Here is a 19,770-nt window from a genome sequence, read left to right on the forward strand (position 1 = left end):
TGAAAAATTCCACACCGCTGCCACACAACGGCCCATCTCACTGTCACTCAACAGGCTCGACCAGTTAGAAAAAAGCCGGGTGCATCGAGGCCGGCCAGAGTGGGCATGTTTAATGTCATTCCATTCACTGCTGTCTCTATAGCAACTGGCCATGGGTGTGTTACATTTGCATGTTAGAGGAAAGGAAAGCTGTTTACGAACATGGATATTAAGATTGTTTAATAGGAGCGCTTCATCTCTGTTGCACCGTAACTGTAACCATGGTTACGGTGTCAGGCAAAATATGCTGTTATGCGGTGCAGGGCAGGAACTGTCTTGGTTTGAATGAAAATAATAATGGAGATTTATTAGCCATTTTATTGATGTTCTGTGCCGATCTGATACATGTTTTTGTGTAGAGTTTGGCTAATGTTAAAGGGATAGTTCTCCCAAAAATAAAAATTCTTTCATCATTTACCCTCAAGTTGATTCATTTCTTTCTTCTGTTGAACACAAAAAAGATAGTTTGAAGAATATGGGTAACCAAACAGTTTATGGGCCCCATTGACATCCATAGTAGGAAGAAAAAATACTATGGAAGTCAATGGGGCGCATCAACTGTTAGGTTACCCATATTCTTCAAAATATCTTCTTTTGTGTTCAGCAGAAGAAACAGACTCATACAGGTTTGAAACAACTTAAGGGTGAGTAAATGTCCACAGAATTTTAATCTTTGAGTGAACTATCCTTTTAAGAGAATCGATTGTTTAAACGATGGTTTAGGGTCGACCAAGGACTTACCGGTCTATGCTGGAGGTCATTTTTGTAGTGTGTTCAGGGTCGCAGTTGTAGAGAGAGGATCTTTAAGCGTGAGGTAGACATTTGTACATTAACCTGGGTAACAAAATGAGAACAACAACAATTTTATTTAATGCAATTTAAATGTGTTTATTTAAAAGGCACTCCTTAAAATACATTTAAAAAATCGTTTTATTAGGGCTGTCATGATACCAAACATTCAGCAGTCAATACAAATACCAGTTATTTACTGCTACAAAAATTAAATGTAGTAGTAAGTGCTTTCAGCTTTTCAAGAAACAAAATTGAATAAAGACATAAATAAAGTAGATAATGCTTGAAATTTTTCAGGTATCTAACAGCATTAAAGTCTCCGAATTAATTAGAAAACATTCATAATAAAAAAAAAAAAAAAGAACCATAAGAACTATTAAGTTGCATTTAGACTGCAAGATCTCATACTTTGACACACATCTTTTTTTTCTTAGTCACCATAACATTTTTTTTTATGAAATATTGCAGTATCATAAATTATTGATCAGTGAACGCCATTTTTTTTAATTCCCTTGTAATCTTTAATCAAAATAACTTCCCCTCCCTCTTGCAGCAAAATGATCTCTTCTTTTCTCTGATGACATGTTTTCCGGCGTGAGGGCGGGACAACCTGTCACTCAAAATCAAGTCCAGACCAACTTTTACTTGAGAATTTGTTTCACTCGGATATATACGTCACAACAGGGAAGAAAAGACGATGACAACTTCCTTTCTATGCCGACTTTAACATAAGACAAAATGACTGTTTTTATACAGCAGAAAGAAGGGCATAGTATTTTGTTTTACTTTTTTTCACTAATATTTTTTTATTTTACTAATACATTACCTTGTAGTGAAGTTCTGGTACTTTTGACGTCCTTAGTTTTCACTACTGTGGTTTACATTTACATTTATTCATTTAGCTGACGCTTTTATCCAAAGTGACTTACAATTGCTATATATGTCAGAGGTCGCACGCCTCTGGAGCAACTAGGGGTTAAGTGTCTTGCTCAGGGACACATTGGTGTCTCACAGTGGCTTCGAACCCGGGTCTCTCACACCAAAGGCATGTGTCTTTATCCACTGCGCCATCACCACCCCAATGGTTACAACATTACTGCTCCAGTGCTCCTGATATAGTCATCTCTTGTAAGATGAATTGCTTGTGATTTTCCTCATTTGTAATCTATTTTATATAAAAGCGCCCAGTTATTAGAGTTATTAAATTAAAATGCAACAATGACCCATGTGGAATAAACAACAATTAAATATGGTAATTCATTCAAAAACAAACTTACCTTCAGGCGTGCTTGCTCTAAGGAAGGAAGAGAGAAGCTTGCCACAGGATGTAGGATGAGGACAATCGGTGGGCAAGACAGAAGGTGCGTGTGAATATGAATGTTTTTGTGTGCAGGGTCAATCAGAGGATTCTGAGGTCAAGGTAGAAAGGCCTGCTGTGGGTCCCTGTGGGGTGTGTGTGCTTTCAGTCGGGTGTGAGACTGGAGGCACCACATGTTAGCACTACCTAAGAAAAAACAGAAACAATCAGGATTATGATTACCCATTTTATACTGTATATATGTAATGAAGGTAGCATGTTAAATATACACTCACCTAAAGGATTATTAGGAACACCTGTTCAATTTATCATTAATGCAATTATCTAATCAACCAATCACATGGCAGTTGCTTAAATGCATTTAGGGGTGTGGTCCTGGTCAAGACAATCTCCTGAACTCCAAACTGAATGTCAGAATGGGAAAGAAAGGTGATTTAAGCAGTTTTGAGCGTGGCATGGTTGTTGGTGCCAGACGGGCCAGTCTGAGTATTTCACAATCTGCTCAGTTACTGGGATTTTCACGCACAACCATTTCTAGGGTTTACAAAGAATGGTGTGAAAAGGGAAAAACATCCAGTATGCGGCAGTCCTGTGGGCGAAAATGCCTTGTTGATGCTAGAGGTCAGAGGAGAATGGGCCGACTGATTCAAGCTGATAGAAGAGCAACTTTGACTGAAATAACCACTCGTTACAACCGAGGTATGCAGCAAAGCATTTGTGAAGCCACAACACGCACAACCTTGAGGCGGATGGGCTACAACAGCAGAAGACCCCACCGGGTACCACTCATCTCCACTACAAATAGGAAAAAAAGGCTACAAATTGCAAGAGTTCACCAAAATTGGACAGTTGAAGACTGGAAAAATGTTGCCTGGTCTGATGAGTCTCGATTTCTGTTGAGACATTCAGATGGTAGAGTCAGAATTTGGCGTAAACAGAATGAGAACATGGATCCATCATGCCTTGTTACCACTGTGCAGGCTGGTGGTGGTGGTGTAATGGTGTGGGGGATGTTTTCTTGGCACACTTTAGGCCCCTTAGTGCCAATTGGGCATCGTTTAAATGCCACGGCCTACCTGAGCATCGTTTCTTACCATGTCCATCCCTTTATGGCCACCATGTACCCATCCTCTGATGGCTACTTCCAGCAGGATAATGCACCATGTCACAAAGCTCCAATCATTTCAAATTGGTTTCTTGAACATGACAATGAGTTCACTGTACTAAAATGGCCCCCACAGTCACCAGATCTCAACCCAATAGAGCATCTTTGGGATGTGGTGGAACGGGAGCTTCGTGCCCTGGATGTGCATCCCACAAATCTCCATCAACTGCAAGATGCTATCCTATCAATATGGGCCAACATTTCTAAAGAATGCTTTCAGCACCTTGTTGAATCAATGCCACGTATAATTAAGGCAGTTCTGAAGGTGAAAGGGGATCAAACACAGTATTAGTATGGTGTTCCTAATAATCCTTTAGGTGAGTGTATTCCTTAAATCATTTCAGATTTAGAAGAGATGATATGTCATATGAAATAAATGTCCAGACATAATAAAAAAAAATTAAAAAAGCCTAAATTAAATTGTAAATCGTTCCATTGTGAATAATTATGCAAGCATAGCTGGCAAGAAATGAATTATGTTGTGATTTTTAAAGAGAACTGAATTGTAATTTATGATTTGGGAATAAATAAATAAACTCACTCATGTCATTATTTCTGTAATAGCAGCAACGCTCCTGAACCACTGTAAATCTGCTCTTAAATCTGAAACAGAAACAGAAATTAGTCAAATAAACAGCAGGCTCCTGAGAAAACGGCTTCAGTTACAGATTAAAGGAACTAATAATACATTAGCATAACTGGTGCTAAGGAGTTTATAACCAAAATAAAATTTAATAAAAACATCTGAACTCATAAAACTAAGCATTCAGGTTTCAAGATAAAAACATCACTTTGAATCAGTAAGCCTGGGAAGAGTCATGACCTTGAAGTTAAACTGTTAAACATTCGGCAACGCAGAGGGGAAAAGCATAATTACCGCTATACCCTAAATGATGAACTGACATTTAACATTTCACCCTGGACTAACAGTTCTGTCCATCCCAAAATAAACTATTCAGCCTAACCCTGCAGGATATTTTACAAGGCCACAGATGTTGTGATGTACTGCCAAGCATGATAGACGACTTGGCAAGACTTTCTCCACCAAAGATAAACACTTAATACTGTAAAAGCAGGGCCGAAGTTCAAACATTCATAAGAACATACAGAATTCACTGTCATTACCAGTTAACTGCAGTATGATGTGCGCTGTACTAACCACAGTAGTCATTTACATTCACTTGCCAAAAAAAAAAAAGATAGTTCACCTAGAAATAATTTACTTAATTTGCTTTACATTTAATTTCATTGTACGAAGGGGGACAAATTCAAAATATCTTTGTTTGTGTTCCACAGAAGAAAAGAAATCCATATAGGTTAGTAATGTTGTTTTCTTTTAAATTTGTCCTTTTGTTCTTTGAATGAATTTCTTTTTTTTTTAAAAAGGGATAAAATAAAATAAAAATAAGATATAAAGTTAAATTAAATAAAAAAGATCAAATATAAAAAATTTAATATAAAAAAACACATATACATACATACATACATACATATTACACACACACACACACACATATATATATATATATATATATATATAATTAAAGGTACAATATGCAGGATTTTTGCAGTAAAATGTCCAAAAACCACTAGGCCAATGTTATATATTTTGTTTGGTTGACTACTTACAATATCCCAAATGTTTCCAACTATTTGTAAATCGTGCGAAAATTGCGCTTTTAAACAAGGAAACGGGGCGTGTGAGCAGGGGTGAGGAGTCGCCAGTCAATGGCGTCATATCCGCGTTACCCCCGGTTTCCGCCAGGTTTGACCTGGTACTGCAATAGTAACCATGGCGACAAAGTTGACAACTGGTTTATGCCCGTTATGCCTAGAAGGACGCTCACGCTGTTGTTGTTTTGTTCAAACATTATGGACCATGGCAAGCAGACTTTGAGACAAAAAGAGGACTAAAACGAAGATCAACATCTTTACGCCATTTCATGAGATCAGTCTGTCTTTCGAGATGCCGAGAGCTCCACGTCCGCGACTAACTTTGACTTGACAGAGACGCGAGTGTTGCATGTTACTTTATTAGACAGGAGTGCGTTTCCCGAAAGCATCGTTATCCAACTATATAACGACGGAACTTGCGACCATAGTTGGCTTTGGGAAACGCACCCCAGGTGAGCAAATCTGTACATAAAACTAATCAATGTTATGTAGTTCAACATGATGAAAAGTTATTCTCTAATGTTAATCTAGCTTAGTCTCATACAGCCAACAAACAACCTAACTAACAACATTCCACCCACAAAGGCCGTTTAGTGTGATAGTGTAACTGTTAGAGCAAGTGAAACCTCAACCTTACCTCAAGTTTAATTCCTCTAATAAACTGACCTGTGTGAGTATTAATTCTTGCGTGTAGTTCTGTAGAATGAAATGTCCTTATTCCTTTAACACGTTATATCCGCGGGACTCGCGTTGCGTGTGGGGCTGGTTACTTATACGTCTAGCAATCGCGCCCTGCTTCATACCACAGTCATGTTAAAAACATCAATGTATTCACTCAACCATAAAAGATCCATCAGCTTGACGACAATATCCATAATTACGCTTAATGCGGAATATACGTCATTAATATACGCCTTTGTTATTGTAAGAGGTTAGCGACCCCTGGTGGCGGAAAATCCTGCATATTGTACCTTTAAATAAAGTATAAAATAATAATAATAAAATAAAAATGATAAATGTAGTAAATAAATCAAATGTATGAGTGCCTCCCTTCATGTGGGAGTGCATAACTCTTTGTACTCCTGTATACAACTCTGGTAAAATGAGAACAGGCATTGGTTCTCTATGGAAATTACCCAGCATGAAAGAAGCCGTGAGAGTGAGCTGGGTGAGACATGAAGAAGCTGTAGTACCCTGACAAGCTGAAAGACGTGTCCAGGGAAGTGCATGTGCCATAAAGGCACACACACCCCTGAGGGCAGTCTATATATAGCAGTGGTGGTGCGGTATTGCCTTCACATCACTCATATTAGGTTTCCATGTCTTGAACAGGCAGACTGCAGTAATCAATGAGCATCTTCTGAACCGAGACGACAGCATCCTGTTCTTTTCATCATAACCTTCATTATGCTAAAAAAAAAAATAATGCATGTGACGTTCATGTAAAAATTTACACAACTTCACAAACAAAAGTAGCTGCTTTGACCCAGTTCAGTTCTTTAATAAGCATTAGGTTTGTGATAAAAGTTGGATCAAAGTGCATGTGCTTATCAAGATTACTACTATCAGAATACAGTTCACGGACTTTCTTTTGGCTAATTTTCTCAAATATTTAACATTTAGGCTGTTTTCATGCATGGTTTGATTGTCTAGTCCGAACTAGAGTTTGATTCAATCCTATTTCCCCTGCAAGTCTCTTTTTACACTGAATTATTTGGGTCCGAATTATTTGGGTGATATGTACCCTCACCAAGAACAACTGCTAATAACTAGCTAACAACTCTGCATATTATTTTTATTATTAAGAAGCTTTTAAAATATGTTTTTACAAGAATGCTGGCCAAGATGGTTACTGTAAAGAAACACAAAAATAGTCAAGATAAAACATTAAAAAGGCAACAAAAAAAATACTAATAATTAGAAACTACAAATAAAATGCAATATGAAGCATAAAAAGCACAGTGAAAATAAAATATTAAAAAATACAATAAAATAAAATTCATAAAATAAAACCAAATGTAAAAAAATGCCATGTAAAAAATAAAAAATATTGCTATCTGGGATTGCTTCCCATAAACCTCAGACCACTTTTCCAAGCCTTTGCACCTTTATGATTCGCTAGTGCTCACCCCAACTTCAGAAAACCACTTTCACACCAACCAAATTAAACAAGCTCTGACGTCAAACAGACGCAGAGTCCTCTTTAGTGTGAAAGCACCCCTAAAGCTCCCAGCACAAGACACTCTTAAAACTCCCATAAAGATATTTCTTTTTTTGCATACTGCAGAGAAAATCCTTCTGTCAGTCAGTCACACAAAACCAGTCAGTGATACAGCATAATGATAGAACACATTACTGCATTTGTCACCCTGCCAGAAACAGTCAGTTGTTCTTGTTTACAAGCTTGTACTTTATGGGCATTTCAATGGTCTATAAAAAGGATAACAGGAAAGAGTATGGCGTAATGCTAGAAGTTAGCGTGACTTATCAGCTAACACGCGGATTGAGCAATAGTTCTGGAGTGGCGTCAGTTCATTTTCATATGACATTCACACGCAGAACGGACACGCATACCTAAACACACCCACAGATTCTTATTAGCTCAAAGAAAAAAAAAGAAAAAAAAAAATCACATGCAACTGGGTCATTCTTCAATTGGAGTGATGAGAGACAGAATTTGAAAAACAAAATGATTGTTATTTTTTTTATAATAATATGTATTGCTATGTATTTAAATTGTGTTGTGTCATATGTGATATTCAGTCAAATAGAATCTTCAGGACATCTTAGTCAAATAAGTGTGTACCACCCAGGTAACATCACAGACTCTAAAACACGAAACTGTCTGGAATTTTTCAACATTTATGAAAATTAATAAAGAATGAACACAGAAATATATGTATACACAATATATATATACAGTATATATATATATATATATATACACACATACACAGTATACACACACACATACATATATATATATATATATATATATGTGTGTGTGTATATATATATATATATATATTTTTTTTACAATTTCATTAAATTGTACATTGTAAGCAAAATATTTATTCACAATATAACCACTTTATAGCAATTACATACCAGGATAACTCTTTGATGTATACTGGGAACAGGCAGATTTTATCACACGTGAAATCTCTCCAACTTAAAGCTGCAGTAGGGAGTTTTGAGAAAACGTTGACTTAGCCTGAAAATTTGAACAAGCACAACTTACAGGTCCCACCCCCTTGCTCTCTGCTGCGCTACAGCCCTCCCTCCACAGCTCCTCCGCAGGCTAGTAAGCTGCAGGGCCACCGATAACAGCGGATAAACAGTTATGGCACATTCACTAGTAGGGACGAAACACCAACAACATGCTTAACATTTAATAAGGCCTGCCCATACTTTGACTACAAACTTGGTCCTCAAATCATTACATATTTTGCAATACATGTAATGTAACTTTATAACGTTGCACCCTTTCTATAAGTTATAAATAGCTAGTAAGATAATATAACGGTAACTAACGTAACAGTATGTAAGTAATTATTCTAGCGATATGTAGGCCTAATGCTAGATAAGGTTTGCTAGTACATTTGTATCTGGGTTCAGTTGTTATGGGAAGGAGGAGGCGGGAACCGGCGAACGTTCAACAAGTTTAATAATAAATAAACAAATACAAAATGAAAGTATAAGCCAGCAGCCCCTCACGGACGACTGCTGGCACACAAAACAGAACATAAAATCACAACATAAAATCAGGCCTGTTCCTCTCTCGATCTTCACAGTTGTCGCTCCTCCTTTATGCTTCCGCTCCTCCGTGAGAGATACGAGACAGGTGTCGTTCACTATCACTCACGCCACCGGCCTCGCGCCTCTCTCTCACGTCCCTCGGCCTCGTCCTGCTCGCCACAACATTATTTCAGCAACATGACAAGCCAGTGAATTAGCAGATTTCAATTGTTGCTTTGCACAGTGCGTGACATTTTATCTACATGTTACGCGGCTAGAGTTTTGACACCGGGTCAATGGGCTCTGTCTAATTCTTTTTTTTTCGCTTGGTTATCGTCATCAGTCTTTTTCCTTTTACCCGTCTTTGTTTTATGAGCAGGTGTCACTTGAGAAATTGGCAGTTTAGGTTGTTTCTCTGCCATTAGCACAGCTGCAGCACGCCGGCAATCTTGGAGGTGGTCCTCACTGCAGAACACGAAATCCAAGGGGAGGAGTTGGATCCAGATCCAACTCCTCCCACCTTACATATACCTAAACCTACCCATCTCCGCCCCCTGATCCCTAACCCCACCCGTAATCCTACCCATCTCCACCCCTTAGATCTGGCTCCAACTCCACCCCCTGGATCTCGTGTACTGTAATGAGGTGCTACTCCAATCTTGAGTTTGAACGACTGGTATGCGCTGTGCAAGAGGGGGGTGTGAGCAGCGCGTAGCCACATACACAAGCGTGATTGACACTGCTAAGACATTCCTCCTGGCTCTGATTGGTTGTTTCTGACCGGGAGCGGTGTATTTCTGCAAATGGAAATAGGTCCACTGGGAGGAGCCAGAGGAGCTAGATTTTTTCACAGATTATCCGTCTCATATTCTACTGTCAGGACATAATGACAGTTTTATTATATGTAATTTTTTTTTTTTTTTTACAAAAGTTACCAACAGCAGCTTTAATTAAATATTTCAAAACAAAAATTCAACTTTTAAAGCAACACCAAGGAACTTTTCCTCTGCGGTCGCCCTACGGGTTGGAAGCGGAATTGTCCATTACCGCTGTCGTGAAAAATAGCTTTCGTGAGGCACACTCGCAAGGTCTCTCGCTCTCTCCCTCTCTGCCGTGCGCGCGCTATGTATGTTATGCGCGCAGTATGTTCTGTCTCGCATGCGCGCTCTAGATCCCGGGAGATTTGAACTAATTTGCGGGCATCAGGGAGACGCTATCAATATGCGGGAGACTACCGGAACTTCCGGGAGACTTGGGATGTCTGCAATGGCCACAGACAATTTGAGGAAGTGGTGGGGGAAGTGACGTATGCCGTAAAGCAGTCGAATTTTGTAGTTCTTTTTGTGCTCCGGTTACTACCCGAAACCCGAAGTTACATAGTGCGAGTAAAAGCGATACAGACCACGTCAGGCTATGGTAGACGTGTCATTTAACCTATTGTAAGTCGATGTACCATCACAAGGGTCTTGGATTTCCAAGATACTATGAAGGTTGAAAAACTACATACTGTTACTTTAAGAGTGCACACATTGTTTTAACCCTATAATACCAATATGCAAACTCTTTATGATTTATTGCCAGTTAAAGTTTATTTCAACAGTTGCAAAGTAGAATGACGAAGAATGACCCAACTGCCTATTAAATCCGGCTTCCAAAATAGGATCAAGAGAAATATTGTACAATAAATGTCAAACAAATTTACACCAGAAATGTAAATAAAGATATCTAGATATACACTCACCGGCCACTTTATTAGGTACACCTGTCCAACTGCTCGTTAACACTTAATTTCTAAGCAGCCAACACATGGCGGCAACTCAGTGCATTTAGGCATGTAGACATGGTCAAGACAATCTCCTGCAGTTCAAACCGAGCATCAGTATGGGGAAGAAAGTTGATTTGAGTGACTTTGAACGTGGCATGATTGTTGGTGCCAGAAGGGCTGGTCTGAGTATTTCAGAAACTGCTAATCTACTGGGATTTTCACGCACAACCATCTCTAGGGTTTACAGAGAATGGTCCGAAAAAGAAAAAACATCCAGTGAGCGGCAGTTCTGTGGGCGGAAATGCCTTGTTGATGCCAGAGGTCAGAGGAGAATGGCCAGACTGGTTCGAGCTGATAGAAGGGCAACAGTGACTGAAATAACCACTCGTTACAACCGAGGTATGCAGCAAAGCATTTGTGAAGCCACAACACGCACAACCTTGAGGCGGATGGGCTACAACAGCAGAAGACTCCACCAGGTACCACTCATCTCCACTACAAATAGGAAAAAGAGGCTACAATTTGCAAGAGCTCACCAAAATTGAACAGTTGAAGACTGGAAAAATGTTGCCTGGTCTGATGAGTCTCGATTTCTGTTGAGACATTCAGATGTTAGAGTCAGAATTTGGCGTAAACAGAATGAGAACATGGAACCATCATGCCTTGTTACCACTGTGCAGGCTGGTGGTGGTGGTGTAATGGTGTGGGGGATGTTTTCCTGGCACACTTTAGGCCCCTTAGTGCCAATTGGGCATCGTTTAAATGCCACGGCCTACCTGAGCATTGTTTCTGACCATGTCCATCCCTTTATGGCCACCATGTACCCATCCTCTGATGGCTACTTCCACCATGTCACAAAGCTCTAATCATTTCAAATTGGTTTCTTGAACATGACAATGAGTTCACTGTACTAAAATGGCCTCCACAGTCACCAGATCTCAACCCAATAGAGCATCTTTGGGATGTGGTGGAACGGGAGATTCGCATCATGGATGTGCAGCCGACAAATCTGCGGCAACTGTGTGATGCCATCATGTCAATATGGACCAAACTCCCTGAGGAATGCTTCCAGCACCTTGTTGAATCTATGCCACGAAGAATTGAGGCAGTTCTGAAGGCAAAAGGGGGTCCAACCCGTTACTAGCATGGGGTACCTAATAAAGTGGCCGGTGAGTGTAAATTTACTAATTGCATTTGAATGGTTTGTATATAAGTCTCATCAAATTCTATAAAGCTGGATTAACAACAAAGAAACCTCTGGGAAGGAAGTTTGTTTAGTTGATTGGATGAGTTTAATTAGCTGCTAACATAGCCACATTCCTTTAGCTGAAATGCACAGATGCAGTGGAGACACACTAACTCATGATGATCGCTATCACACTATGGTCCATGGTCCTCGGAGGTGTGTGACAAGTGTGCTACTGATAACACTGGTAATAATTGGAAATCTCACTTTCAAGGTCTCAGTTTTACTATGAGTGTCACATGCAGGTCTGGAGCTCCGGTCACAGCACGCTGCACACCAGCTATGTCCCCTACTGATCACTACATGTGACTACTGACCCAGACAACACACAAAAACAAAATAAAGAACACCATACAGACTCAGTTCACACCCAATTTAGCCACTCCTGCAACATTTAGGAAAAGAAATAGAAAGCCAACACAAACAACCGCAAACAAGAAACATAACAAGACACAAACATAGAATAGAATCCTAAATTACAGTGTGTAAATGAAGAAAAACTAACATTTTTAATTAAAGCAAGGACAAAAAAGTATTGGAATTTCTATTAGAATATGGAATTACGGTATGAAAATTTGGGTTCAGAGTTTTTTTTTTTTTTTTTTTAACAAATACTTTTGTGCATCAAGGATCCTGAAGAAAAGTAACATGATTTCCCCAACAATATTAAGCAACACAACTGTTTTTAACATTGATAATAATAAGAAATGTTTCTTGAGCAGCAAATCAGCATATTAGAATGATTTCTGAAGGATCATGTGACACTGAAGACTGGAGTAATGATGCTGTAAATTCAGCTTTGCCATCACAAGAAAAGAAAAAAAAACATTAAAATAGAAAACAGCAGTTTTAAACTGTAATAATATTTCACAATATTACTTTTTTTTTTAACTGTATTTTTGATCAAATATGCAGCCTTGGCGAACATATTTTGAAAGTTGGTGTATAGGATTCCAAATAAACAAAATAAAACTAGATCTTTCCAGCACATATTCCCAATAGGACTATTATGAAATTAATAGCATAAAATATCCCTGTATAACATCAAAAGGGATTTTAAATAAATCCATCAGAATGTTAAAACACCCACAGCTCCTCTTGAGATTTCCTTTAACTGTCCAAAGCGAAACATTATTCCAATACAATGTCCATGGAGTTCTAATAAAGACTACATACAACATACAATAGGATTCGAAGAATTAAAAATAAATCAACACAAACCCCTGGTTAAATTTTTGGACAAAAACAAAATGGGAATTTACAACATAAAAATCACATTTTCTATAACATATTCACAAACAATTATTATGAGACTATTATGAGCAGCAATCTAATAAAATACCCTTGTAGAATATCAAAAGGAATTTAAAGAAAATGTTTCCTTCAACTGTCCTGGAGTAATACATGATTACAAAATAATACAAGTACAGTTTTTACTCTACAGACTACAAATACATATGGAGGACTAATAAAAAAAAAATAAAAAAAAAAGGAAATTTCAGTTCATCCAGGAGGATCATTTTGGATTCCATTAGGATCGCTCTTAAATTTTGACAGGAATGCTCAAAATTGGATTCAGGATTGTTTGACAAGGCACACAAAAAATCCTGACAGTTTCCATTTAAATTTTTTTTGATGTTTGTGAAATGAAGATATCTGGCATTTAGATGCTTTCCAGATACTGTATGAGTCACAATAACTTAAAATGACGGTGGAGTTCCATTTCAACATGAAAACAGAATTGCTTCACAACAGGGAAAATAAGGAAGAGGAATCCTCCGACTCTGTGCCACAGATATTTCCTTAACACATAAAACATGTCATTTGCACATACAAAAATAGATATCCTAAGGATTTCTTAGAATGGGGGAGAACACAGAAAGGGAGAGGGACAGGGAGGATTCTGGGAAAACATGAGAAGGGCACATGTGGAGAGGCAATGGAGGAGAACTGGAAAAAGTAGTAGGATAGAGTCAAATATTTTCTGTTCAGTCAATTTCGCAAGATATTTGACAAAAAGCAAGGCATGTAAAGCCATGAAAGAGGGTACGAGAGAGAAGAAAAAGGGATGAGAAGGCATGCAAGAAGAAAAAAATGTGGGGGAAGGCTTGTGAAAAAAAAACATCATGGTGAAAAAGGATAAAACAAGACAAAGCAAAAGAGCAAAAGAAATAGGAAGTAATGCAGTCCCCGGCATTTCTTGCTCGGTTGTGGCGTTAACAGTAGGCTGAGCAATGGTTTTGTAACTGTGATGTCAGTAGATGCTTCACTGACCTGCTGACCTAGTGACCTACTTTTGCTTCTCTCGCTCACTGTTTCTCTCTTCTACTGCGACTTAAGCACAGCTCAGGCAGCTGCAGCCAATCATGCGGCAGGCTGAGTCACCACACACTCGCCATCAGCAAATCAGGAAATCAGTTGTAACAAACAGCAGCCAATCATATGCTGAGGTAGAAATTAAAGGGGTTTCCAGCCAATCAAACGCAGAGTCTACAAACTCTCAGCTAACCAACAGCAAGCAGAATAAAAAGCGAACAAGAACAAGAAAGGAAGGAAAATGTGAGAAATAGCAGAAGGAAACAGGCTAACAAAACCACATCTTTCAGGCTTCTCCTGTGACAGTGACATTTACCTATTCGACCAAAGTCAGCCAAACCAGATCTGCCTAAAGCAGGTTAAAGTCAGATAACAAGCACATGACAAACAAACAAATTCTTCCTCCGCTCTCTCAGTACACTCAAACAAATGAGGTCTCTTTTATATCACACAGTGACACCCACAACTACCCTTAGGTGCTTCTGTATGCTATAAACTGCCCTATTTCTTGAATATTTTCACACAATAGTGCATATCTTGAACTACCGTATTAAAACAGTCACAGCTGGACGATATACACATTTCAACTGTGTAATTGCATGTAAGGATTCCACTGCGTTGTCATTTGCTTTTTATTTTAGCTCTTAAAGGGACAGTTCACTCAATTTTTTTTATTCTGTCATGATTTACTCATCCTAGTGTTTTTTCTTGTGTAAAACATAAAGGAGATATTTATGTCCTAGCTGCTCTTATACCTGCATTCTGTGGTCAGCATTCATTTTCATTATATGATCATAATTTATTTGTATGGGAAAAAACTTACTGTACCTATTTCGATATACATCACTGTATATATATACACTCACCGGCCACTTTATTAGGTACCCCATGCTAGTAACGGGTTGGACCCCCTTTTGCCTTCAGAACTGCCTCAATTCTTCGTGGCATAGATTCAACAAGGTGCTGGAAGCATTCCTCAGGGAGTTTGGTCCATATTGACATGATGGCATCACACAGTTGCCGCAGATTTGTCGGCTGCACATCCATGATGCGAATCTCCCGTTCCACCACATCCCAAAGATGCTCTATTGGGTTGAGATCTGGTGACTGTGGAGGCCATTTTAGTACAGTGAACTCATTGTCATGTTCAAGAAACCAATTTGAAATGATTAGAGCTTTGTGACATGGTGGAAGTAGCCATCAGAGGATGGGTACATGGTGGCCATAAAGGGATGGACATGGTCAGAAACAATGCTCAGGTAGGCCGTGGCATTTAAACGATGCCCAATTGGCACTAAGGGGCCTAAAGTGTGCCAGGAAAACATCCCCCACACCATTACACCACCACCACCAGCCTGCACAGTGGTAACAAGGCATGATGGTTCCATGTTCTCATTCTGTTTACGCCAAATTCTGACTCTAACATCTGAATGTCTCAACAGAAATCGAGACTCATCAGACCAGGCAACATTTTTCCAGTCTTCAACTGTTCAATTTTGGTGAGCTCTTGCAAATTGTAGCCTCTTTTTCCTATTTGTAGTGGAGATGAGTGGTACCCGGTGGAGTCTTCTGCTGTTGTAGCCCATCCGCCTCAAGGTTGTGCGTGTTGTGGCTTCACAAATGCTTTGCTGCATACCTCGGTTGTAACGAGTGGTTATTTCAGTCGCTGTTGCCCTTCTATCAGCTCGAACCAGTCTGGCCATTCTCCTCTGACCTCTGGCATCAACAAGGCATTTCCGCCCACAGAACTGCCGCTCACTGGATGTTTTTTCTTTTTCGGACCATTCTCTGTAAACCCTAGAGATGGTTGTGCGTGAAAATCCCAGTAGATTAGCAGTTTCTGAAATACTCAGACCAGCCCTTCTGGCACCAACAATCATGCCACGTTCAAAGTCACTCAAATCACCTTTCTTCCCCATACTGATGCTCGGTTTGAACTGCAGGAGATTGTCTTGACCATGTCTACATGCCTAAATGCACTGAGTTGCCGCCATGTGATTGGCTGCTTAGAAATTAAGTGTTAACGAGCAGTTGGACAGGTGTACCTAATAAAGTGGCCGGTGAGTGTATATATATATATATATTCGGGATGAGTCGCGATCTTCGAATAGTCGAATAGCGTTCGAAATTCGATCATAGAATTGCTTATTCGAATATCGTTATATTTTCGCACAATTCCAATGTGACATAATTGACGGCGCGCCTACTGTCACAGATCGCGCAGCAGAGCATTTTCGTGTCACTAACATGAGTGAAACCCCCTCCTGCGCGATCTAGGATACCAGCGTTTTATACATCGTGTAAACAAACAACAGAAGAAGAGCACTGTCCTGCGCCCAACAGAGGTGGGTAGTAGACTAACCTTTACTGTCTATGGTAGTAACCGTCTATGGTAGTAACAAAGTAGGCTATATTTACTTCACTACGTTGGGCGACGTTCTTCTCCAATGCAATACATGTTGTTAAATGCGTAGTTTATTCCAAGCGCGCTGTATCTTTTTTATGGACATGAGCGATGCTCCATTCACAAATGAATCACTCTTTTGAGTCGATTCTGTTCAAAGACTTCATCAATCAAGTTGGCAGATCTGTCTAAATCGGTTCGCGAATCAGTTTGAATGATCCTTTCAGTTCCTCGCGCACTGAATCGTCTGAAACGCTTTCAATTCACACTCGACACGGAGTCGTAACAGGAAGATTTAAGAACATCAAGAGCGTTGGATGAAGTTTATTGTTTCAACCACATAATGTTTATTTTAGGTTTCAGACATTTAAATACACATACGTACTAGCAAAACAATGATTTTGAGTTTGTAAAATAATACACACTGATGTCTATGGAAGCGGCAATAATAATCCTTTCCATTATAATAAGATGACACGTTTTATTCATATCAGATACACATTGTGTAAGTAGCTTTACATTTGACCCTATTCTTCTCCCAGTTCACCGGCCACTTACTTTCATGCATTTCGTGAAAAGTGGAGGAAATGACGTGTTGTAAATCCAACAGATCCGATTCTCTGAACTGTAAAACAAACTAAAATGGTGCCGCCCATTGTGCATACAGCTCAACTAACGCGATCGTTATAAGTAAGGAATAATTGACGACAGGCCGTTGAATTATTAGAAAAATAATGCACACCCGAGGTGGTAATGCGGTCACGACGCGAAGCGGAGTATTCCGCTTATACTACAGTTACCACACCTCGAAACATTGTTCAGATGATGCATTTCAAGACGTTTGTCAAGTTTTTGTCATTAAAACGCTCTTGTGTGTAGGACTAATTTCTTACGCATCTAATCCCATGCCTCCGTTGCTAATTCCAAAACGTCATTTTAGAGTTAGTAACGGAGGTTTGAGCCACTGATAGCAGACTAATGATGGACATACTTAAGCCCCGTTCACACCGCCAGCGATTTTGTCGCTACATGTCGCTTGTTTCTGTACTGTGAAGCGTTGTGGGCGTTCGTAGTGCTGTCGCTCTAATGTTATTGGTTGACTGCACGTCTGGCCATATATCTACTCAAAATACCATCAGAAGTGACATACAACTATATCATTTTAATTTGACTAGGAATTAGGCTCAAAAGAAACAGTAACTTATGCTGTTGGGAGAGTGTTTTTATATTACCACAGCAGTGTTCAGTGGATTAAATCATTTACTAGATTAACGATCGATCAATCAACAAATTAAACTCACTCATTCTGTCATAAATTACTAAAACGTCATTCGAATTTGACAAATAATCAATTTTCTTGTCCCTAATAGTCAACATAATGCAAGGGAAACTGTAAAATGATCTGCAGCAGTGCTAAACTTGCATCATAAAATTACAACACTCGAACTATAAATGTATATGAATTAAACTCACTGAGACTGTCGACAGTTTCTTTTCCATTCGTCATTTTATTATATCCATGTATGTGGTTACAGTCAAATCATATAAAACAGTGAAATCTCCCTCGAACTCTTCTGTCTTGCCTGCACTCGAGACGGTGACATGAGCTCCACTGAAAGTCTTCTTTCCTATTGGTTGTCGCTCGCGAAAATCGCTTCTCATTTACATAAAGTTGAAAATTCTCAACTTTTGTCGCTTGTCTCTTGTCGCTTGACACGCCCACATTCTGTCGCCAACGGTCACTGTCGCTCGTGTCGCCGGATGTCGCCAGCGCTCCATTGAAATGAATGGGATCGTGTCGCTTTGTCACTGCGTGTCGCTGGCGGTGTGAACGGGGCTTTACGACTTGCTGAAACATTCGAAGACTGAAGCCCCGTTCACACTACAAGCGACTTTGTCGCTGCATGTCGCCAGTGGCTGGCGATGAGGTCGCTAGTGGGAGTTCCCACTACTGGTTACATTTATGAATGACATCCAATGATGTGGAGAAGGATCATACGCGCTCCGCTCCTATTGGTTGTCGCCCCCGAAAGTCGCTCCTCATTTGCATAAAGTTAAACAGATCTCAACTTTGTCGCGTCGCCAGACACGCCCCATCCGGTCGCCAACGGTCGCTGTCGCGCGTGTTGCCGCGAAATCGCCAGCTCCCCATTGAAATGAATGGTATCGCGTTGCTTGGTCGCGTGTAGTGTGAACGGGGCTTAACTGTTTCCATCGACTGTAGCAACACAGACTGTGAATAGGCTACTGAACGCGCTGAACACGCGTTTGGGCATGATCAGTCATAAGTATCAAATTACATTCATAACTGGCCTTAGTCAGTGTGTCCCGGCTTTATGCAGTTATTAATGCAGTTATTAGAGAGAGAGAGAGAGGGAGAGATGTTGCAATAATGAGACAGAAAAGCATGTGTGTCAATATTATCATTTATTTATTAATTAAATTTGTTTTAATTAATTCGTTCATTCTTGTTTTCTATAATTGACAGTAGATAACCCAATAAATGAAACACACAAAGCCCTTTTAACAAGTATGCCTATCAATAATTATTGTTATATTATCTGGAATAATTACGAAAACCCAGCAGGACTATCAATTTATTTATATAGCCTATATTCAATTTAATTTTCTATTTAGCCTATAGATAGGACTACATACTTTATTTATTAAAATAAAACCGTATGTGTCCATTGATTGTGAAGTTAGACATCGAAAATTGCAGATCAAGCGCATGGGGCTGCATGTTTTTTTCTTGTTATGAATTGTATCCTATTTTCCGTTATTACAGTTAACTACGCGCAGTGATATGGAACTGTAATGAGGTCAAACCTGCCTGGAACTACTTTAGCCGTGCGTTTCCCTGAAAATAATTGCACACCTTAGAACGTTCTCAACCAATCAGAATCAAGCATTCAACAGCCCTGTAGTATAAAGATGTTTAAACAACAAAACCCATCCACTTGCACATATTTGACAATCGGAATATCAGTGTTTCATGCTATAGCTAATACATTTGTGAATATTTTTAATAAAAAAGGGAAAATGACATAAAAGCAGATCATCATTCATTCAGCGCTGTGTTGTGGTTGCGCTGTGTCACGTGACAAGCAATGACGCGTCACCATGGAAACATTAAAGTGACAGGTTCTAAATAACGGTCGCCTTGAAAAACTCACGCTGGGGGGTCAGTTAGAATATTTTAAACTTACGTGTGAAAGTTAATATATATATATATATAGTTAATTTATATATATATATATATAGTTTTAGTTGCAGTTTAGTTTACACAACAGGTGGCATTCCTGTTGCTCAA

At 39.3% G+C, this 19,770-nt stretch overlaps 1 protein-coding gene across 3 annotated transcripts in view; it reads right to left on the reverse strand.

Annotated features, from left to right (window-relative positions):
- Nucleotides 1–19,770, reverse strand: part of clocka (clock circadian regulator a) — a 79,906-nt gene that overhangs the window by 32,350 nt on the left and 27,786 nt on the right. For all 3 annotated transcript variants that reach the window (XM_056264416.1, XM_056264414.1, XM_056264415.1), the window contains 3 exons: nt 3,856–3,917; nt 2,109–2,335; nt 781–873 (listed from right to left, as the gene is read on the reverse strand). In XM_056264416.1, the coding sequence (XP_056120391.1) occupies nt 781–800 (20 nt within the window). In that variant the 5' untranslated portion in view covers nt 801–873; nt 2,109–2,335; nt 3,856–3,917. The remainder of the gene's footprint in view (nt 1–780; nt 874–2,108; nt 2,336–3,855; nt 3,918–19,770) is intronic.

Source organism: Rhinichthys klamathensis, unplaced genomic scaffold, assembly GCF_029890125.1.
Source record: "Rhinichthys klamathensis goyatoka isolate OS25496 unplaced genomic scaffold, OSU_Roscu_1.1 h1tg000221l_1, whole genome shotgun sequence".
Taxonomy (NCBI): Eukaryota; Metazoa; Chordata; class Actinopteri; order Cypriniformes; family Leuciscidae; genus Rhinichthys; species Rhinichthys klamathensis.